Source organism: Vidua chalybeata, chromosome 10 (assembly GCF_026979565.1).
Source record: "Vidua chalybeata isolate OUT-0048 chromosome 10, bVidCha1 merged haplotype, whole genome shotgun sequence".
Classification (NCBI taxonomy): Eukaryota; Metazoa; Chordata; class Aves; order Passeriformes; family Viduidae; genus Vidua; species Vidua chalybeata.
This window is the reverse complement of record NC_071539.1, coordinates 3,427,729-3,451,263: the sequence shown is the minus strand read 5'-3', so window position 1 is coordinate 3,451,263 and position 23,535 is coordinate 3,427,729. Positions and strand designations below refer to the sequence as shown.

Genomic DNA, 23,535 nt, shown 5'->3' with positions numbered 1-23,535 from the left:
TCCAGCTTTTCATTCAGCTTGCCTCATGCCCACAGCAGCTGGCCCATGACTTGGGCTTCTAATTAGTGCTGTAAAAGGAGAGAAATGGTCCTGTGGATGCTGCTGGAAGGCAGCGCTGTACGGAGGGAATGCCATTTGAGAAGCCCTTGTGGAGGGGGCCACAGACACAGAGTGTTAATGAGTTTCAGCGTGTCACCCATGTGCATTGAGGATGGTTTCTCATGTGGAACTTCCTTTCACAGCCCTCAGCTGGCCCAGCTGGAAGCCCCAGAAGCTGCTGAGGCAGCTACCAGAGCTCCCAGCGAGCAGCCTTTGTCTGTCTGGAGCCCTGAACCTGCAGCAGTCTGATCCAAACCCTTGGGAAATCCAGACAGTTTCCCGAACTAAATTAACCCACAGCTCCTCCCCAGCTGTGCCAGGGGATGCAGAGCAGCTCACCAGGGAAGGCAGCTCCTTGCTGCTGTCATCCGAGTTACCAAGGCACTGCTTTCCTGCTGCCTGCCACAGGGCTTGGGATGGCTCATCCGTCTCTTTCTAATCCACGCACTCCTGTTTTCCACTGCACGGACAAAAGCAAGCATTGCCCAATAAAAGGGACGGGAACAACTCAGGAATGAGCTTGTAAACACCATTTGTTATTCTAGGAACAATATTGCCTCCTCCCCAGGCAGGGAGAAACCCTGACAGTGGTGGGACCTCACTGTGCCAGGGAATCTGCTCGTGCAGGAATTCCAGGAACTCTGTAAGGCAGAGAGGGAAGGGGGAAATTTAAGAGACAATCAAAAGAGAACAGCACATCACTGAGTCAATCCCAGTTATTTCCCTCTTGTAGAAAAGAAATTCTGGGTCCTGTTGCAGCAGTGGCTCTCAGAAATAACACCAGCACAGCTCTGTGTTGCCCTGATTTTTAAAAGTGCTTTCTTTTATAGTTCTTTTAAAACTTTTAAAGTTCTCATAAAACTTGTTTAGCGTCCTGATAATGTTTACATATTTCTACTGGAGTTCTCACACACTGTCCATGTAAATAATGATTGTTTTGCATTCTTCTTTGTGGGAGGAGAGAATTGATGGACTGTTGGTTTGACCAGTGTGGTTGGAGAGGTGGCAATTCCATCCTCCAGCCCACTGCCACTTTTGGAATTCTATATATTGCGAGGTCAGCAATAAAATTGGCCCTTTTTCTCTCTTGAACTCACCAAGCTTCTGTGTGCTCATTTCGTGTCCAATGGCAACATTCCTGCCATTTCACCCCACACCTAGCACACGAGGCATCATGCAGGACAAAAATTCCCCTGGGAGCAATGAGCTCCCTCCAGCAATCCCTCATTGAGAATCAGTGAGGATTGCAACACAAAGCAGGTATCTGCGGGCTTGTTCCCCCCATCCGTGATTATTAATCCCAGGAACCTGGGGCTAATGATGCTCCAAACTCATTAACTCTCATTAACTGTGCTGAGATCTACCTGTGCTTGAGCTCTCTTCAGGATATCCAGCTTTGCAGCACTCCCACAGGACTCGTGTCAAAAGGAAAGTCCTTCTCAGCTCCTTAGGATAGAGTGACATCTTGTGGTTTCTTCCTTTGTCCACCACTGACAAATACAAATTAGCCAAAAGAGCCTTGACTAAGTTTGGGTTTGTCTCTGGTGTAACACTAAGATTTTGTTTCTTTGAGGAATCTCATATCCTTGGTTTCCACACACTGATGCAGTTCACTCTGCCACTATCAGGGCTTATGGAAGGAGAATGAAAATTCGTGTTCAAACAGCAACAAACCCATTCTAATTGGCACAAATTGGAAAATTTTGGTTGAATCAGACCTCTACAAAAACCCTCAGGTGCTCAAGGTCACGCACAAGTGGGATCCTAGCAGCCAAATAAATCCATTTTCAGTAGTAGCACTGCTGCTGAAGGGATTCTTGGGGAAAACCTTTCCAAGAGCAGCTCTGGAAAGCGTTCCCACCTGGGCTCAGGACATGTGTGCAAGGAAGAGAAGAGGATCCCATCAGGCAACTGCACCTCAGGCTTGAACCCAGCTGCAGCCAGCAGGACCTCAGCACTGTCACACCGTGGGTCACTCCCTCAGCACCATTGCAGAAGTGCCAGTGATTTGTTTGCTGATAGAGCCCCCAGCACAGAACAGTTTTCAATTGAAGGCTACACACCTAAACTCATGGATGAGCTACAGCTGACAAATTTCCCCTTACCAAAAAAAAAGATGTTAAAAAACCCCAAAATGATTTTGCTAGTTTTGTAGTGAAAAAGCAGTGGCATCTTTGAAGGTAACATTATACAAAATCTGGAGTAAAAACCATCATGGAACAGCATCCATATACCTATGAACTGGCAACAGTATTTAAGATATTATTACTACTGAAAACTATGGAAATAAATCAATCCATGTTGTTGCAAACCAGGAAATTCTCAATTTTCAAGAACCAGGAAAAAAAAGATTATTTTGCATCTGTAAAGCCTGGGAGAGCAGCAAGTGAAATCACAAGTGTTTGCATTTCTGTTCCTGCTGGTTCCCCTACCTGCCTATTCAGGCAATCCTGGGAATTTGATTTGGAATTTGTCATTCTGCATCATTCCATTGTAATTTTGCTCAATCCAGCTGCAGGGGCATTCAGTGTATTTGCCTGATGTCCTCTATAAACACTTCTGCCCAGCAGCTGCCCTTCCAAAACTCAAAGCTTCAAATCTGTTTTCAGCCCTTCCCTTAGTAAGGAATCCATATGTTGCAAGGAACTGATACAAAGAAAAAGCAAAATTGGTCAGGAAGAACTTTTGATGGACTGAAAATAAACACGACTGAAGGCTTCTCATGTCCTTCTCAGTCAGAGTGAACGCCACAAAAATAGCCAGAACAAAATGTTAAAAATTTTCAAAAGCTTAAAAAAGAGTTTCCCCTAAGATAACCCACAGGAGATCCTCAGCATATGGTGATGTTCGCAGACATGAGGGGATGTCCACAGAATTATTTAAATGTGAAGAAGCAGCCCTCGTGTAACCCACACCAAAGCTCATTTCACCTGCAGTGAGGCAGTTCTTGGTAAAATTAGCCCCTGTTCCTTTTGAGCAGCACTCCCTTTCCCTCCCCAGCACAACACTTTTAGCTACACAAAGAAAAAATTACCATTTTCATCTACATTTGAATACAAAAGCTGTCTTACCAAGTCCAGACTGTAATACAGCAAGGTAACAAGCACCAGCAACACATTTGGAACCCCATTTGTGAAACCATTGAAGGAGGCAGGGCTGGAAATGTGTTCAAAAGCCCTTTTTTTTTCCAAGGGAGCATTCCCAGCCTCACGTCCTGGTCTGACCTGAAGGAGCTGCACCAGCAGTAGAGGAAGAGTGAACAATGTGTCAGATTTTGGAAGTTCTCCTTGCATGAATAACTGGGAGCAGTGTCTCTGCTGCTCTGAAGTGAGTGATAGCCAGGGAAGCCTGTCCCTGCACTTCAGCCAAAATGCATTTGTTCCCATAGAATTCCAAAGAGAAAACTCCTATTGACTGAGAAAAACCCATTTATTATCCAAAGGTTTGTATTTATGATCTGTTTCAAAAGAGCTCCTCCCTCCTTTTCTCCTCTTCTCTCTCACCTTTTTCATAACCTCTGTTCTTTTTGTATTTTGCACAATGAGGAAGGAAATAATTATATGCCTCTCTGCTGACAGTGGGTACTGCTCCCCCTCTTCCAAATGGAAACAGCAACTAATTCCCCTGCTAATATTTCCTTGTGCCAGGTGTTATTCTTGTCTCTGTCAGTCTGTTCTCAAGAAAAAATTAGGAAATGAAAAGGATGATGTTGTTCCTTTAGATATTTATTTATGAACTAAACATTTTTAGACACTTAAAATTAAGTCAGGGTTGTTTTTTTGGGGTTTTTTTTTGTTTGTTTGTTTTTTTTTGAGAAAGAACATTCTAGAGCCCTGAAATGAGCTATTGAAGAGCAGAACTGCTGTGGGGGAGAAAAAATATGTCCACACAAATGGCATTACTAGTGAAGTCCTTTACTTCAGTCACACACAGAGCTTTCTACACTGACAGATCTCAAATATTCATGCGATCAGGTTTTATTGGCATCAACACTTAGGGGGTCAGTGGCAGTCACATGCAGGAGCATCCAGAAAAGCAGCAGCACTTGAGAATCACGTGGGAGAGTTCACACAAAGTCTACCACAGGCAAGAATCAAATCCACTGGGCTCAGTTTGTTCCATTTTCTCTGCCCAAGCAGTGCATCACAGGCTGTGATGTCCCTGCTCTGCCAGGGACAGGATGAGATCACAGTGTCCACATGTGCTTCTTCAGCTCTAGAAATGCCCACCAAGCTTTGCCATTTGCATTATTCAGAGCTGCACACATTCTGCTCCTGTCTCATTGATCAAGTCAGTCTTTGGAGTAAAAAAATTACAAATAATGGATTTGCAGTTTTCTGCTTTACAACCCACTAGAACAAGAAACAATTGTTGACATGTACACAAGTTTATTTTAAGGACACAGCAATCACAATGACAGAAACAGAACCATTACTTTAATACTGTAAGCTTTCCTCTGGGAACTGACTTGCACACAGTTAGATCCGAAAGCGTTTTGAAACAGTATCTTGGGGGAAAACACAGCAAACCTTAAATATATTAACTTCAAACTTTATGTGCTTATCTCCTCCTTTTGGAAGCTGGTGGCAGTTAAAGCTTTTCGAAGTCATGGCCACTGGAATTCATTGCCTCGGGGTGCATTACCCTTCCCATGAATAACACGGTACCTGTGGAGAAAGTGGGAAAGGAGGGAGGGAAAGGTGTCAGAAGCAGGAGAAACTGAGGATTTAAGATGATGAATACCAACAATAAACTCCAGAGCAGTGCTGTGTGATTGTTACAGGAACAGATGTCTCAGAACATGGAACAGGAAATGGCTCAGGAGCCCTGTTTGAAGACAGCAACCAAACCTGAGCACTTGGGCTTGTCTGGGAGGAAGGGCAACCAACAGGATTTTTTTCAAAAGGTTTCCAGCCCCAGATTTCTGAATCAGTAACAAGCTTTGAAGCTTTAGCTACAGTTGTTGACAGCTCTTCTTTCTACATGCAACACAGGTTCTGCAATTTTAAGAACTGTCCCCAAGTGACCAAGTTCCACTCTGTCCTGATTTGAACTTTTCTTTTTGGCGAGATTTTTGGATGTGGAATAGCAACAAAGGCCAGATACGCTCCTCCGGATATATTTTCTATTGAATGTGTCTACAACAGTAATAATATTTAATTTTATTATGGTTAAAAACCCCTAGGAGTTGGTATCCTGCCTTGCTGGCCTGCTGTCAGCTGGGATGGAGTTTGTGGGAATGAAGTCCCACAGGTGACTCTCCCTAACCAGACCCATAAAAACCCTGTGGGTGCAGAGCAATGTTTTATCACCCAGTCACATCCACATCATTACAGCAAATTACAAATACCAGACTCAGGAATTACTTAAATCCTTGTCCCTTTTGCTGGTGAGTGCTGCTCTCATCCCTCACCTGCCACAGAGCACTTGGAGAGCACAACAGAATTATTCCCAGCTGTAATGTCCCTCCATTATGCAAATCATTTGGTACTGGGAACATATTTCACTGGGCTGACTGCAGCCAAGCTCTCAGGGAGTGCAATGATTATGGATACTCAGGGCAGTAACACTCTGTTCTCACAACAGAAATGGTGAATTTTTCTTTTCTGTGAGTGTTTTTCAGGGTTGTATCAGATGTTGGTGCTTTATCTGGAGAAAGATTCAGGGCCATGGAAAAGGTGAGTCTTTCAATACTGGGTATTTTAAAATAAACTAAGGAAATGCATAATACAAGCCCAGTCCATTGGTCAAAATGTGCAATTTTCCTTTGACTGCTTGAGGAGGTGCTGTGAAAAACTCAGAGAAGTCTGCAATATTCTCACCTGTTCTTCTATTTCTGACCAAAAAGAAGAAGGGATGGTCCACTATGACCTGGGGATAGAGCACTGCCATTCTGCTGATGGCAATCATTCCTAGAGGAAAGAGAACACAGGCAACTTGTCAAACAGCTCTGCCCCTTCTCCTGCTCTTCAGCAGAGACCTTTGTGCAGCCCCTGAAGTCCCACACTCAACACCAGAAATAGCAGGAAAATACTCACTGAAAAGGAAAGAGACCTGCAGAGTAATTGCCTATTCTGGCTTTAAGAATGATTAACAATGCAGAGTGCTGCAATTTCCCAGGCTGAGGGAGCAGCATATAAATTTTAAGATCCAGAACCTTCAGAGGAGCTGTGAGTCCTGCTCAGCCACAGAGGGAAGTGCACTGCATTACCCAGCACTGCTGACCTGTTTTACACAGTGGAGAGGGAAAGGGAACACTTAATAACCAGGGAATATGCAAAAATTAAATGGGCTGATCCAGCTTTTGGCTGCTGTTTTTAAATATTGCAGAGCTGAAGGTAAAATTAACTGTGAATCAGGCAGAATTTGGCCCTTTGTTATTTTTATTTGAAGGCGCATGGATTTCTCCAGGATATTATTACTGATTTCTAGTGTTTCATTTACTTCTACATTTTCACTCCACTGTTCATAAAGACTGGAGCACGTCCACAGAGACAGTTGGGCACAATTCAACCAAGACTGGCAAGCAATTCTTCCTTTCCTCCAAGACTAGCAAATGGAGGCAATTAGAAATCACCTAATGATACATATGGGCAACAAATGTAACTTATTTTCATGTGACAATCTGGAAACCAAGCACCAGCCCCCAGCATTAAGAGGGGACAGCTCTAGTTGTGCATTCAGCACTTCCCATCTTGTGTTTCTGAACATGAGCTTATTAAAATGCAGCTGCCAAAACCATCCTCCTCTCCTTCTAACTCTCCTGGATCAAATGCCTCTGACTATCTCAATTAGCAGGTGAAAAATGATGAATGCTCAAGCTCCATGAAGAAAACATAAATTGCAGTCTGTACTCTCCTGACAATCAGAAAATAAAGAAGAGGTTTTTCACAGGATGCTCAAAACTCTTGGTAAAACATGTTACAAAAATGTCAACACTTCTGATTTGCAGAATTCTCTTCTGCAAGCTGCACACTTGCTATGCTGTGTCTCCATGCTGCTATTTAGCTTTCCTGGCTGTACAGCAAATCAGTTGTAAAAAATTAATTAGCACAGAATACTCAGACATTTGATTTAATTCTGCTTTTCAGTCAGGTACCTGAGGCAGCAGCAGCTTCTGATCCTTCCTCATTAACTTCTAGAAATGCCTTGTGAAATGCCTTTGCAAGGTAAAGTTCCTTGTTATCTGCAGAGGAAAGGGGAACATATTTCAAGTGGCTCAACAATAAAATTGAAGCATTTGAAGAACCAACCCCAAACCCTGCCAAAACCCCAACACCATTATCCACCTTCTACACCAGGCAGGGGAAGAGAAGAGCTTTCTTGCATTAAAACACCTTCTGCCAAGACCTTTTAACAGCACCATTGACCTCACTCAGATTTATAGTGCTTTCCTACACCATGGATATTAAAATAGCTCAGGACTGCCCAGGGCCCAGTACAGCAGAGAGGGTAAAAACAGCATTTGGACACAAGATTTTAAATACAATTAGTGGGAAAAAAGATTATAGGCAAATACTAGACATAAAAAAATCCATTTCTGCACTAGGTACAACACAGGCTTCCTCCAGGAAAATGAGGTCTTTTCTTTCTTCTTCTATTATATTTACAAGAAGCTGAAGAGAAATATTTATTGCAAGACCCACCACAGAGCTAGTTTTTTCCAATCTTTTTTCTTTTCCATCCTTCTCTGTCACTATTTTAATTTCAGTCCCAGCCTGCTCCTGCTGAAGTCAGTGAATGTCTCACTGTTTTTTGTGGGATGCTGAAGGATCAGCTCTATTGGAATACTCAGTAGCTGTAATACCAAAGCAAGCCAAAGGCAGGAGGAGCAGCAGCTGGAAAAGTCTTCCCCCAGCAGAGCTCATTTGCTGCTCTGTACACTCAGCACTGAATTAAACCTCCCAGTTAAGCTGCTGCACTTCAATCACACCAACAAAAGCCCCAAATCATCCCCTCAGGGACTGTGTGCAATAAAACATAGAGAGGCTGCTAAAACTGGTACCAGGTCTAGACTTCAGTCCCAAGCCTTCAGCAATGCTGCCCTGAGAGCTGGGATTGAGCTTCCACCCTGCTCCTTTAAAACATGGGAACTGCAGCACCCACTTGTCTTTAAGCAAAAATCTTAAATCCAAATACATTTTTATGTTCAATAAAACATAATAAGTGGGGAAACACCTACTTAGCCTAATCATGTATTTCAATCACTTCTTTATTACTGCAGCACTGAAGCCTGATCCTGTGCCCTGTAACATTCACAGAAATATTCCACATGTTTTTGCTCCCAGTGCTTTGTTTTGCATAGTTTGGTGGTGCTTATGGAACTCCAAGGTGTATTCCTGATGAGAAATGGCACCTCAGAAGAATGGTCTCCACCTGGTGGGCTCAGAGCCCCTAATTCTGAGAGCACAAACACTGCTAACATTTGCCATCAGGTAAAAAGGTTGCCTACTTGTGAATGCTTTCAGGATCTGAGTATTAAAACCAACATTTTAAGTTGACAGGAACACAAGAAGTGCCACTGCAGATGAGACCAGTACACCCTGTTAGCCCAGCACCAGCTATGGAATTGTTGCTTCACAAGAAGGCACAAAAAGCCCTGTAAATGAAAACTGCAGCACACTTGTAAGAGAAAAATATCCTCTCAGCCAGCATGTGCCTTATACCCTAACCCAAGTTTCTATACACAGAGTGTCTTTATTCAGTGCAGTATAGAGAGTTCTTATTGCTCTGGAGCAATTCCATTTTTTTCAGTCCTGCCAATCTCAAGGAACATCCAGCAAAGATTCCTGTGGTTAAGTTTTCCATGAGAGAAGCACTTTCTATTTGTTTTCCATTTGTTGCCTTTCACTTCATTGGATATCTTTGTCCTTGGATGATGAAAAGAGCAATTCCACATCCCAAATTACCTTTTCTAGATTCCTCTCTTTATATTGCTACTATCACATCCTTCTCATTCATCTCTCCCTGCAGTGAATGAATCTATTTTCCTATGAAAGCATAACGTTGTCCCTGAGAGTTCAGGCAGCTTTTCCTTTGCTCCAGGATGTGACTGTCCCATCCCTGGCTGCAATGCTCCCACCTCACACCCATCTCCTCAGGATTATCCCCCTTCCCTTATGGCTTTCAACAGGGGACAAGGTGGGGCTCTCCTCAGCATCTCCCATCTCTTCATTTCTCTCCAGGAGCTTCTCTGAATGTGGATTTCTGTAAGAACCAACCTGACTTGGTTGTGAACATCTCAGGGAAGTCCTTCGGGGATTTGGTGCCAAAGTTTCAGCTTTGTGCAGGAAGGCTGACCCATGGGGAGTGGGAGGGAGCTGGAGCTGCCCCCTAATGAACACGACTCTGCTGGCACCACACTTCATTTGTCACTATCTCCATATGTCTGCAAACTCCCACTCAGCTGCCAACTGGCTGCTCTGCAAATCTCATTTTTTAAAAAAATACCATGTGGGTTTATTGGCTCTTCTTGCTTAGGTTGTCCCAGAAAAAATATATGGATGTCAGTCATGACTCCCAAGAGTTATTTACTGGACTGATGTTCTTCTAACTACTTCATATTGTGGAAGGAAGTCACTGAGATCCCTTCATTGCTCACTGTCACCCAGGTCACCTTGCATTAAAAGCAGCTGCTTTTAAGGCTCTATAAAACAGCCAGAAATATTATAACCATTTGAAGGAGAAGGGGAGTTTTAGTATTGAAATTAGTTCAATGCTAAGTCTTCAGTGGTGTTAAAATACTCAAGAAGCAGCAAATTTATGTGATGTGTTAAAGTCACAATGATAACATCTCAAATAGCAGAGGTTGTTTCAAGATTATTTTGGACACCCGATGGAATCAGATGCAAGTAAATAATGTCAAAGTCTTTTCTGAAAGTGAGAGTCAGAACGCAGCAGAGCTGACAGCCCAGCAGGAATGTCCTCCTACTCACCTGTGGCAATTGTCAAAGAAGCTAATTTCTGCCAGGGAGTAACATTTGCAAAGTGCATTAACACTTTCCCTTTGGCTGCTCAGAACCCAGACATTCCAGGAGGTAAAGCTGGTCCTTCTGGGTCCATTCTACAGATTGAGGGGAAGCAGCAAAAAAAATCTGAATATTGAAAAATAATCCTGCAATTTGGTTTATATCCACTAAAGCCACAGAGAATTCTGCTGAGCTCACCAATCTGCCTGCAGCTGATGACAGGATTTGGGTTGCTGCTGAAATTGCAGGAGACTTTCCCTGGCAGCAATGCCAGAGCAACAGGACAGAGGAGGAGAGGAATTTAAAATGGAACCAAATTTCTTAAAAATCTCTTTAGATTTAATTTGATTTATATCTTTCTAAATTAAGTGTCCAGTTAAAGATTTTGTTGAAATATCTGCATTTAAGAGCTCATGAAGTGCCAGATTTTCCAGAGGGGTGACCCTGAGATGCACATAAACTTCCAACTTCCATTTCCTGATGTCCCATTCAGGTGTCTGTAAAAGTCAGCTTTAAACAAATTGTCTTCATGACTTATCTTCCCTTCTTCCATCCATATTTTAAATGATGAAAGTTAGAAAGAAGGAAAGTATTCTGTATTTTAACTACTTAAAACTTCATTTAGACAGCATCAACTGTGGGGTTTTCATTAAAGACATTACTTCAAAACCATTTTTTCATTCTTAATTTACAAATAACCTTTTCATGCCCAGGTGGAACAACCTAGTTTCAGTGAAAAGCAGGAAAGCTACAGTAAAACTCATGAATTTTCTCTATACACTGCTCTATGCTTAAATAACAAGTAAATCTTTAAATGGCAGAGGAGTTAATTCAGTCATGCAGAATGTGGTGTTTTGATTTTGTACAGTACAATTGTCAGAAATACAAAACTTTAAATAAACCATTAGTCACGTGGATTAAGACACAAGCATGTGATTCTTTCTGCCAACCTCTTGATAAGTAGATGTCCTTGATATATAAATGAATTTTACATGGAACTAAATAAAAGCCAGGTGCTGCCTTTGTGGTTCCCTGTGCATTTTCCATTCTCCTTGGAGCTTTTTCTCAAGTAAATAATTTCCTATAAATAGACCAGAATTTAGAGGGAAGCTGACTTTTCTTTGAGCTGGCAGAGAAATTGAAGGTGTTTTTCTTCAGAAAAATGCTATTTCATTGGAAAAGGGGTTTTTCATTTATTTCAACTCTTTTCATATTTGCTAAAGCCAGTTTTTCCTCAGTTTCACTGGAAAAGTGAAGGTGGCAAACCAGTGGAATAAGCTACATGATAGGCTATAAAGAATATTTCAAACTTAGCAAAAATGAAAGGCTATGAAGATCACAAACATTCCTCTGTGAATGTTTGTGAGGAAGCTTGGCTTTATTGCCAGTGCTTTGACTGGGGCACCCAGGTGTGACTGTCCCAGGGGTCAGAGCGTGGAGAACAGCCAAGCACCTGCCTGGATGCTGGGGAGTAACACATGCAGCTAAAACCCCCCAAAATCATACAGGTGCCACTTCAATGCAGAGCAGCTGTGGCTGCCCCTGGATCCCTGGAAGTGTCCAAGGCCAGGCTGGACAGGGCTTGGAGCAGCCTGGGACAGTGGGAGGTGTCCCTGCCCTACAGGAGGTGGAATGAGATGTTCTTTAAGGTCTCTTCCAACCCAAACCATGCTATGACTCCATGAACAGCTCTAGGAGGTATTAAAAGCATAAATATCTCACTTCCACATGGATTTTTAAAGGTATTGGAGATTTTAGCTGCTGTTGAATGCAGGTGGCATTTGTGACTAAATTGCTTTTATCTCCAAACTCTTCCTTCCCGTGCTGCTTCCAGGTATCTGGGGAGAGGAATTAATTGTGCAACAGCTCAATGCTCCTCATGCCGGGAACAAACAGCATTGGAGACACAAAGTGACTCCCCTGGGGTGTGAATCCCACCTGCCACCCAGGCACTGCAGCCATGGGTGTGCTCCAATGTGCATCTCTGCATTTTCTGCTCCAATGTGCATCTGCCTCTTGCAGGGGATCACACTTTGTCTCCATTTCTAATGAGACCCAGTTCTGAACCACTCAGAGTGAACTTTCCCAGGTGAAAAATGTATTTCCTCATCTACCTTGAGAGACAAGACAAGAAGTTCTTACCAGACATGGCAGTGAGGTCAGCACTGCTGCTGAACAGCTCTGTAATTCCCAGACCTCTCCAGACATCCTTCAGATCAATTTCCTGTTCTACTGTGAACCTGGAGAATGGAAGAGAACATTACAAAAAGCCAGATGTAAGCACTACTTACTGTTATTAGAAGATTAAATTTTCTAAGTGAAAACACAAAGATAAATAATGCAAAGTAGGAGATCTGGTGCTAGTGACACCTTCCAAAAATGCTTATAAACAAATGAGTTTACTCACAGCTGGATTTTTCCTAATACAGAAGCAATCAAAAATATGCTAATGGTATGTGCAGCCCCCTGCCCATAAAACTGCAGAGCAAAATTATGCAGCAGCTAATGGAAATGCTTACTTTTTACACAAGAGGTTTTCTCTAAAACCTGAATTTAATTGTGCAGACACCAGAACAGAATATCAAATGAGGCAAAGGACAGCAGAACTTCCCAGAGAGCTGCTGGCAAAGGAGGAGTAAGAAAGATACTCCATTTTCACTTTGATAATAGAAGAAAGACCAGCTATGAATATGAATATGAAGCATTGCTGATTCAGCTTCTAATTAGTGTGGTGGCACAATTGTAATTGGGCTTTGATTGTGAGTAAAGAGCAGGGAAAACAAATAGCTGTTAGTGTAAATGCACCGAGTGTAACCTGGCAAAAGCCCTGTTCTAGGCTGGGTTAGTGTGCTGCAAGGACAAACTGAGATCTGTCCTGAGGGCAACATTTTGGGCAACCTGGGATAGTGGAAAACAAGCAAAAGCTTGTTCCATTTACAGACTGATTTTTTAAACGTTGTAAAAGCTATGCCTGGTGTCAGGAGAACAAAAAAAAAAGACCTTTATGCATGGCCATACTGAGACTGGACAGCTGGAGAAACACAGAAATATGCCAGAAAAATATGAGTAATGGCAGCCCCAAGCAAAAAATATCAGATGTCTACAGGCTGCCACAGGAGAGTGACTATAATCCTTGTCAGGGGTGAGTTCTGGGTGCTCTGGAGAATGAGCAATGAATTATGAGTGATTTACAATGTGCTGGCTGTAGCTGTCCAACACAAAGCATGGTCTGTAGGAGGCTGCTCTGGTTTGTTCTGGTTTCTGCAGCCACTGAGTCAGACACAGCCACAGCTCAGTCCTTGGTGATGGGGCACAGAAGTGCTAGAACCAAATAAACATGCCTCTGGGCAATCTCCTTTTTTGGGATTGAACTCCCCAGCTCTATGGAAGAACACCATGTTCTTTTCTAGTGAAAGTCTGGCCCAGAGCTGTGGGCAGGGCACAGCTGATGAAGAGCTGAGATGTCCAACACCTTGGCATGCACCAGCCTTGGCAACCTGAAAAAGAATCATCTGGACATCAAACAGAACTGGATAAGAGTCAAGTGGATCTTCCTCACTTACACAAACCTGAAAAAAATCCAGTACATAATCTACTTTCATAATGAACTTAGAAATGCCACTAGAAGCCAAAAATCTGGGCTGGAATGGATATCATCCAGAATTATCATTATCCAGAGAATAATTTTAGGACTTAAAATAGGATCTGGAGATAGCTCAGCACTGATAAATCACTGGTGGCATCAGCAGTGTTCATGCACTCTGTCCAGACCAGTTCCAGGGCATCCATAACAACACAGGAGCTGATTCTTGTGGTTTTATTGCCTTGCAAGTTCTCAAAAGAATCAGAAGAGACCAACAAAACTTCAAGTACTGAAGAAGCTTCTCATGGTGTTCTGGCAGATTATGCATCAGTTACTGTGGTAACAAGTCTACATTCCATCAAATTTCCCTGACCTTTAGGCTCCAAAACTAAAACCACTTTTACTCTCACAACATACCTGTAAAACATATCCACAACTACTTTAGAGACTTTGGTAAAAACCCTAAAAAAGGATGAATTGAGACTTGATTCCCAATGCTAGAGTTAGTACAGTCCAGTCCAGAGGACCTGTCCATGCACAATAAATAATTCCACAGAAAATAAACTCAGAAATACTTCCTTCTACATTATATTTACATTGAAATGTTTTGAAAACCACTTCCAACTATACCTACTTTACAGAGAATGCAAATGAATGTTAAAATGCATTTTATAAAAGTTTCAGAGCTGTCTGTTTGCCTTTGTGTTTTTTATTTCACCTCAATATTAAATGCATCAAGCTTTCAACACGATTTAGGTAGAAGCCAGCAGTGTCAAATTAAGAAAGCAGCAAGTAAAGTCTGCACGGAAGGCAAACTTTGAGGTAAAAAATAAGAAAAAAAACTGCAAAACAAAAGCATCTTTTTCCAAGTGCAGAGAAACAGAGTAAGACAGAAATGGAAATCAGGTGGGTTTAAGTCTCTGGCCCATTAGACAGCAAACACACATCTGCTCAGAGATGCAAGTGACCCAGCAAGCAGCTGTGGCACAGGATGCTCCTGCACACTGAGCAAGGGGGAGGCTTGGGAGAGGTCCAGGGAAAGATAAGCCTGGGAAAGCTCACTGAGCATGGATCTGAGGAAAGGGAGAGCAAACAGATGGATTACAATGCCAAGGAATGCCTGGGGAAAGGACAGCAGAGCCACTGGAGGATGGAGGCTCCATCCCTGCCTGGAAGCTCTGGAAGGGCAGATCCTGAGCAGCTGGATGAGTGAGGGGCTGCCCAGCATCTACAGAGGTGAGTTCCTGCTTTTTGTGACCAACAAAACAGACCAAAAATACCACATCAGCTGTACAAATATCAAATGATCCCTTTACGAAAATAAACCTAATTACTTCCGTTCTTGGAGTTTTGTCTCATGGTAAAACCCCACTCCAAAGAGATCTCCCCTCTTTCCTCACATGCCCTGAAATGCAGGGAGAGTTACAGATCAATTATTAATGAGATTTCCAGTATTTTAGCTGAGATCAGGACCAGCCTTTTCTCAAAAGTAACAGGGCACCTTCCACAGTCTGGAATTTAATTTCAGGCTCTGCAGTTTGACATAAACATTCAGCAGGAGTTACCCCTCAGTCAGATTTGGATTTCTGTGCACTCCTTAGAGACAGTGAGGATGATATTCAAAATCAAAGCTGACAACCTAGAGCACAGAACTGACATTCCAGCTCATTTCCCAGACTCTGGGAATGTTGAACTCCACCATACTGACACTTGGTTATTTGCACTCTTTGCTACATATCATGAACCAGATGGTCATTTTTGATTTCCCCCACCATCTTTTAGGTGCTTCGGATGCTAAAAATACTCTGAAAAACTGATTTAAGTACTTCAGTATCAAAAATCACGGAATAGTAACAAGTGAGAGCTTTAAAAACCACAAAGGGGTATCTGAGAAACAGACACTGAAGAGAAGATTAGGTAAAGAAACCAGCAAGTCTTTGGAGATTTTAGCAGAGAATCAGGACATTTTAATGAAATTTAGAACTTGCACAAGCATTAGAATAAAATTATGCATTTATGTCACTGACATTCTGTAGTTAAGCACTAACATTCCACGTCAGGCCATCCTTCTTCTATTTTACAGCCTCTGAAGAAAGAAAAAAAGATGTGTTCATAACTTATGGTGTCTGCAACCCTTAAAACACTGAATTTTCTGTGATTTTTAGGTGCTCAAGAGCCAAGGAGGATGAAGGTACAGGGTCTACTCATCCAGGAGAAGGGAACTGCAGCCTGCAGTGATTCATCCCAAATGCCATCGTTTCAAAAATTCCTGAGGGTTCTGAGTGAGCCAAAGCAAGACAATTCCAGGTTTTCAGATTGGTTCTGAGGGATGAAATCCTGCAGAAGGACAGGCAGACAGAGGAATGGCTGCAGTGCCTGACATCAATATTCCTGCTTGTGATGCCCTGTGCAGGCTGAGCTGGAGCAGAGGCTGGGCAGAGTCACAGAATAAAGCAGGGATTCATTCCAAGGATCTCCTCCATGGATCCACCTTGGGCAGCACCAGAGCCCAGCCAGGGCTGCAGCCAAGAGGAACCAAAATGGTCCCAAAATGCACGAGCGCTCCCGGGGGCTCTCACTGGGATCAGCTCTGCTCCATTTGCACCTTGCAGTTCATTGTCCCATTCCAGCTTTAGCCCAGGCACTCCCATCCTGCTTGTTTTTCTCTCTCCAGCCCACGCTGTTTGTGCTCCTGGGCCTGAGCTTTGGATCATTTGTCCTTGGTGCCCAGCTGGAGCAGGAATTGTTTTGTCTCCCTGCTCTGTGCAGAGAGCTCACCATTCCCTCATGTGAAGCTCAGAACTGCACACTAAAGCAGCAGAGAATCTGAGAAATCTAAAAGCTAAAACCTGAGGCATCACTTGGAGAACAGGCCCTGGGGACTGAGGCACTGTTGGCACCCAGGCTCCAGTGCCAGCTGCCAGCTCCTATCAGTTCCAGCATCCTGGCTGGAATTTCAGCCAGCTTGTCCCCAGGTGCCAGGAGCAGCCTCTAGGATTTAATACTCTGAAAACAAGTAAGAAGAGAGCAGAAAAACCCCAGTAACAGCAAAACCAGGTAAAAAATCCCCATTCAGTTGCTCTGGGCAGGGGAAGCAAAGCACGTTGTGGGTTTTTCTCTGGGAAGATCCTTCTTTCCAAGGCTGAATGTGCAGGAGTTGGGTGGGATTGTGTTCCAGTGGAGTTTTGTGCCTCTTCTGTGGTTGTGTCTCAAGGACAACCAGCACTGGCCCATTCCTCATCAAAAGGGGACTTGAGACAGCAGGTTAAAAAGTAAAACCAGAAAGCTCAAGGAATTTTTTTTTTTCATTTTGGTTTGGATTTATATTGGGTTTTGTGGTGTGGTTTTAGTGCTTGCTGTTTTTTCTTTTAAAGAAAACAACCTTCAGCTAACACCACATATCATTTTGGCACCATCTAAAGATTTTAAAGCTATTTTAAATACACAAAAAAAAGCAAGAAGGTTGTTACAGAGATTTGGGCACACTGGAACAATCCTGAAGAGGGGATCTGCAAACTGTAGCACCAGTATTAGGTACCAATTCCTCCCATGCTCTTCAAGTAATTTACGTTGGAGAGACAGCTTTGTAAATTAGATTCATGGTCTGTTTCACTCCCATACAAAAAGTGGATTAAAATGTTGATCATTTTAGTCTGGGTTAAGCTGGAAACAATGATTTGGAAATGAAAATGAGGAAGTATAATTTAACCATTCTGTACAAATCTCTCCTTTGCTATTAAGAGGAATAATACACAATTTCATTTGCACACAGATAATGCAGACAGAAATTGCAAAGTTGTGATTAACTCTGCTTTGGCAAGTCATTCAGTCCCATTACAAATGTATAAGTTTAAAAAATGTTCACTTTATAATTGGATAGCATCTCTCAAGATATAAAAATTTAATTTTATTCCAGTGCTGCTTTCAATTTCTCAGTGGACAGAGCCTGGAGGCCACATTTCATAACATGCCTTTCTGAGTCACAGCATCAAATATTTATGAAGTGTTTATTTAGAGCATTGACAAAATCCTGTAGATCACCTCTGAATCCCTAATGGAAACCCAACACATTGGGAGCAAGCAATTAATTCCTGGATTTTTTGTAAGGAGACTGCAGAATTCCTACACAATTCCAAGCTCAGGACAGTTATCTTTTGTAAGCTGAAAACACTGAAGGAGATTAGCATGTGTTTCTACCTGGTTTGCCTGAATTTGCAAGTGTTTATCCCATTCTTTGAGGTGCTTGGATAAGAACCAAGCAGCCTGAGGGCAGAATAAATAAGGGCATTTTATGATCACACAAACCCCGGTCTCAAATTCCCATGTGAGAACCCTGGAGTCTCTGCAAACAAAACCCCAAATCACCAATAAAAACTGAATCCAAGCCATAACTAAATAATAAGTAAAACATAATTAATACGTTTTCAATGCCATTCATGTGCTTCGATACCCAAGATACTTCAATATGGAAACTGGTTTTTACAGATTTTCTCCCTCATCAATGGAGGATCTCCATAATCTGCTGTGGGTCTCCCATCTAGGAATTCTTGGAGAGAAGATGCCCAGCTTCAGCAATTGGTGCACAGGCTGCTGTCCCATCTATAGGAGGAAAGCTTAAGGATGGAAGAATTCTCAGATTTCTCTTCTCATTCACACCTAGGTTTGCCCAGGCCTGCAGGAAGAGCAGCCTAAAAGAAAAATCCCCTCCCATGTGTCTTAGTGGACTTTGAGGCCTCTGGGACCTGAAGCTCCAAGAGAAAACAAACAAGAAACAAATCCCAGGAACAGAGTGCGGCAGGCTCAGTCTGTACAAAACCTCCAATGCAGCTCTTTGCTGCTCTTCCTGCCTCTTCAAAGGAACTGGGGCTTAAAATAAGAGAGGAACTCCTACTATGGGGAGGGAAAAACAGCCCCAAAACTCTGCTGGACCCTCAGTACTCTGCCTTTAGCTCTACAGAGAAGTGGACTCCATCTCAGTTTGGGATCAGGGCATGCTGACAGCACCAGTCCATCTCAACCTAATTTATCCTGGCTGGCCCTGTTTATTGTGCTCAGCTCCTGGACAGTGGTCTCTGCTTTGGAAAGGGAGCCTGAGCCTGTGCAATGGAACCAGCTCAGATCTCCAGGTCCCCTGAAATCAAAGAACTGTTTTAATGATTTAAGGATTCAGTTGAGTTTATTTTTTTCTGCAGCCACGCACCCACTGCACAGTGCCACAAAAATAGAAGGAGTGGAAGTGATTCCTTTCAGAGTTGGGCTCTGTTCTCACAAAGACACTGCCATGAAATCATGAATCACTTGAAGGACAGTGTGGTCCAGCTGTACATTATTAGTGACATTTAGTAGTAAACAACTCTGCTACCAAGCCAGGCAGGGCAGAGGCATGAGAAATATCTGAAAGTGGATGAAGCAGGATTCCAGGAAAGAGCCTAATGGTATATGTGGGCAAATCTGCCCTGAGCACACAGCCTGTGTCTGCAAATGGACTGACAGAAATTTCAGCCCTTCTGGTACTGATGTCTTGTTATTCTTTGATGCTCTAAGGAGAAAAAGCAGCACTTCTTACAGCTGGCAAAAATACCAACCCAAAATTGACTGGAATTACCCCTCAACACTCCACCATTTGTATCTGCACAGACACACACACACCACTAGAACTCCTGAAAATAGCAGCACGCAGAAACCTAATTAGCACCTAAATGAAACATTTGGTAGTTCAGACTTCCAATATTTCTGTGGCTCCTGTCTAAATGGAATTTATCCATAATGAGTTCTGCACTACTCTGAGCATCATTCTGGGTGGATGTACTTCTGAAAGAGATGCAAGTGCTGAAATAACCCTCACTCTGCACTGCATCCCCCAGGCCTTGCTGTCAAAGCCACCCTCCTGTGGCTGCTGCACCACTCCAGGCTTGAGCAGGACAGTCCAAGTGTTCCCTACTCTGCTCCTCCATCAGTGGGGATGCAATTCCCCCTTCCAGTGACGTGGGAGCACGCTCTCACCTTGGCAAGTACACTTCCACTTTTTGCTTCTTCACAGAGTTAGCCCATTCATTAATCAAGGAGGCCTTGACCAGTGGCTCCAGTGTGGCCAGGGGAACCTCCTGCCTGGAAAGGACAATCATCATGCTGATCTCATCCCCCTCATAGGGGATTTCCAGGACCTGGTAGATCCCTCCTGCTTCGTTGGAGCCATCACTGAACTCTCCTAGAGGAGGCAAACAACAAAAACCCTGTTAGGACAATTTTGTCTTTAGTGTATTTACTAGTTACTGGAACTAAAAATGACCCTCTTTATTCTATATAAAATTTTATATAAAATTGGTTTCTTCATCACAGAATTTGAGGCTTACATTTAATTTCTTAAAGAACACAAGCTCAAGCTATCACACTGTTTGTAGATAATCACAGTTCTGGGACACAACTTTCAGTGGTTAGGCAGAGAAGAATCTAAAATTTAAGGCTGCTGAGACTTTCAGGGAAATGGGCAGAGTTTTTTATTCAGGAGAGAGGATTTTTCAGTGATGAGATTGAGCAAAATGCTGCCAGACATTTAGAATCCACTTGGAGCTCAAGCTCCAACTAAAAATGATCATTAGTTCTGCTGTTCAAAGAACCTCTATTATACCAGTACAACAGTAAAGAGCAAACATTCATTTGAATGTTTAGCACAGCACAAGAGAAATAATTTTGTGATAAGCAGGACAAGCTCAAGAATTGCAAAGAACTTAAATCCAACGGATAAACATTCTGAAATCCATCCTGTGGCACCAAGCAAGTCATTATAAATGTTGCTACCAGTTATAATATAAACATTAGGGGGAAAAAAAACACACTCTGAGTCCCTCCTTTGGGCAAACAGCACATTAAAAATTCTAGGTGGAAGAAGAGACAACAATACAAATGGATATTACTGCAACAAACCCATTAAGCAAAGATTTAGTAGCTCTAAATTGCTAAAGGTCTAACTCACCGTAGTAGAACTCTCCCTGTTGGTACATCATTGGAATTTGCACTTCACTTTCATCATCTTTAGTGAAAGAAAAAGTTCTGGTATTTTCAGGCCTGAATTGTGACTTCCAGTTGCCTTTAAAGTAGATTGCATTGATGAGAGCCAAATGAGTTAGAGCACCAAAGTCTCTTGAAGACACAAAGTCTTTGATCATGCCTAAAAAGAAACCCAGCTGTCAGTCTGCATGTCAAAGTGAGCATTAAATCCAAACTTAAGGCAGCTTGAAAAATGCAAAAAAATAAAAAGCAGTGTTACCATGTAATTTCCAATTCAGATGTTTCATTAAATCTCCAATTAAAGTGCCAGTGTTTTGTAAACCTAAATCACAGTGGAGGTGTGTAAACCCTTCCATCAAGTACGTGTTAGGCAACTGTTTCTTGATCACTACTAAATATACCCTACAAGGAAGCCACGTGAAGAAAGGGTCACATTTGGAATGTGCTATGGAACAATTCAGCACTTCCATCTTAACATCAGTACTTGTACAAACTTTGGTTCCAATCCAAAGAAGCACTTAAATGGGTGCTTGATTTAAAGGGGCTAAGTGCCCCCATTGCAGCTTCACCTGGGCCAGCTCTGAAGGAGCTTCAGTGATCTTCTGTTGAACTCAAAGCCACGACTAAGCACCAAAAATCCACATAAATTCCCAGCATTTGTTCCAGTGGCAATAGCTCTTGAAAAGCAAAAGAGGAAAACCATCTAGCATCTGCTCTATTCATGGGAAGTACAGCAGCTGAGCATGCAGCTGCTTTGCTCCTACTCCTGAATAAGTCATTTACATCAGAATGCAGTCTGGTACCTGCTGCAGCTCATCTCAAACGCCCTGCATTTCACCAAAATTATTCCCAGTTTGGTAAACTGGGGGCACTGACCAGATCTGCCACTGTTCTTCAGGAACTGCAGCCTCCTTCAGATTGCTTTCTTGCTCACTTCTATTTTTAGCTGACATTGCAATGCAAAAGTGTTAAAATAAACACATTCCTCCATCTGATTATTACTCCTTAATCCATGGTTTAAAAAACTAATTAATTCTGCTTTCTGGAGCATGTGATCCTGACAAACTGGTGTGAAATTTGTGTATCACAGGGTTGGATTTCTTCCGGGTTGCTGTTTGTACTTCATTTTATCTCGAATGTTCTAAGGGAGGTGTGACCAATACTCACTTGGAGTTGTAAAAAAAAAAAAAAGGAAAATATTTCCAGATTTCTATTTTATACTCATATTTCTTTGTTTTTTCAGCCACATCTTGTTAATACATCAATGAAATGTTAAGAATTTTCCTGCCCAGAGAAACCTTTGATGGTTCTGTTTTCTGCTCTGAGCCTCCCATCACGCTGAACAGGCTGGAACTGAAACCTGCCTGTGCTGTGCCCCTTTCCTAAGGGGGTAATCAGAGAGAAGGGGACCAGCTGAGGGACTGGAACCATCCCAACCTGACACCAAGAGCCCTCCAGCTGCCCTGGTGGGCCCTGCTTTTCCTTTTCCTGCAGGCAGACACCACATCCATGGAAACCCTCTGCAATCTGCTGCATCACTTCCACCCAGCTATTCCTGCAGCCTGAGAGAAAGGGCAGTTTGTTAGGAACAGAATGGCTGCTGTGCTCCCTTGGAACAAACCAGACCATTTTCAAAAGGGAATAAAAGCATTACAGAAGGTGCTTTTCCACTTTGGAGCCGTGCTTTTCCATAAAGCATTATGGATTCTTAAGTGGTCAGACTACATGGGGATGTGTTAATTCCTTCCAGGTAATTCCAATCCCTCCAAATTCCCAGTGGTACAACTGTGTCAGAGCCAGACCTTCCCGAATTACGCCCAAAATCTCAACCTTCAGAGTGGGCCAGGGGAACCAGAATGAGGTCATGCTTTGATCCCTGCACCAGGAGACTCCCAGATATGGGGACTCTGCATGGATCCAGGAAATGCCACCTCTCTGGGAGCTGCCAAGCCAAGCAGCATCCTGCAGCTCTCCATGTGCATATTTACAACAGTAATTTTGTGCTTAACTCCCCTGCTGCAAATTTGTGTTGTGAAACTGTTGACAGCGTTCCTAAAATCAACTACCCTCTCAACATGCTATCTCGTTTCCTCACACTGCAAAATATTACATTACACACTCTGATTTTGTGGTTCAAAATTATCTTTTCATTCCCTACTATTCTATTTCTCAGTACCTTGTGAGTATGAGCTCCTCAGAGGAGGAGTGATACTCCACACATCCAAAGCACAAGCCAATAACTTCTCTGCAGACAACTTTTCTGCCATTAGCAATAATACTTTTTAAAAAAAAATAGTCTAAAATACTATTAAAATGCCTACCATTAAAACAGTCTCATTCAATAAATGTTACAGATCGTAAGACCAGAGAACAAATATTCATATAGATGCCACATGATTAACAATGACTAATATTACTTCTGACAGATCATTCCTACACAGGAAAAAATAGAAATAGTAGAATTCTTCTCCTGGGAGGAGACACTTCAGTCTCAGACAGAACAGATAAAAACCAAAGCACCAACCCAGCATCACTGCACAAGCTGGGAAGCAGAAACACTTCCTGCAGGAAGTGCACAAAAGGATCACACGCACTTACTATTTGTGTGATTCTCCACCCATTTATTGATCTGAGTAGCAACAGCTGCACTTTGGCTGAAATCTACATTCTCTACTTCAGCTTTAAAGTATTTTTTCACCAGCTGCAGGAATTTGTCACTGACATGGAACCCGTTCTGCACGTAGAGGGAGTTGGCGATGTCCAGCACGTAGTGGCTTTCTTCAGCAGTTGCCATGTCAGACAGCTCCTTCAGGAAGGCAAACTCTTCACCTGGGGAAGGAAAAAACACCTTCAGTGGTTCAGAAAGGAAAATTTTTT

At 42.7% G+C, this 23,535-nt stretch overlaps 1 protein-coding gene across 1 annotated transcript in view; it reads right to left on the bottom strand.

The window, feature by feature from the left end:
* Nucleotides 1-3,997: 3,997 nt before the first annotated feature.
* Nucleotides 3,998-23,535, bottom strand: part of SERPINI1 (serpin family I member 1) — a 44,947-nt gene continuing 25,409 nt past the window's right edge. Inside the window, exons 3-9 of the mRNA XM_053951619.1 lie at nt 23,257-23,487; nt 20,624-20,818; nt 19,654-19,858; nt 12,210-12,307; nt 7,199-7,285; nt 5,922-6,011; nt 3,998-4,766 (exon numbers count right to left, since the gene is read on the bottom strand). Coding sequence (XP_053807594.1) covers nt 4,690-4,766; nt 5,922-6,011; nt 7,199-7,285; nt 12,210-12,307; nt 19,654-19,858; nt 20,624-20,818; nt 23,257-23,487 — 983 coding nt within the window. The 3' untranslated portion in view covers nt 3,998-4,689. The remainder of the gene's footprint in view (nt 4,767-5,921; nt 6,012-7,198; nt 7,286-12,209; nt 12,308-19,653; nt 19,859-20,623; nt 20,819-23,256; nt 23,488-23,535) is intronic.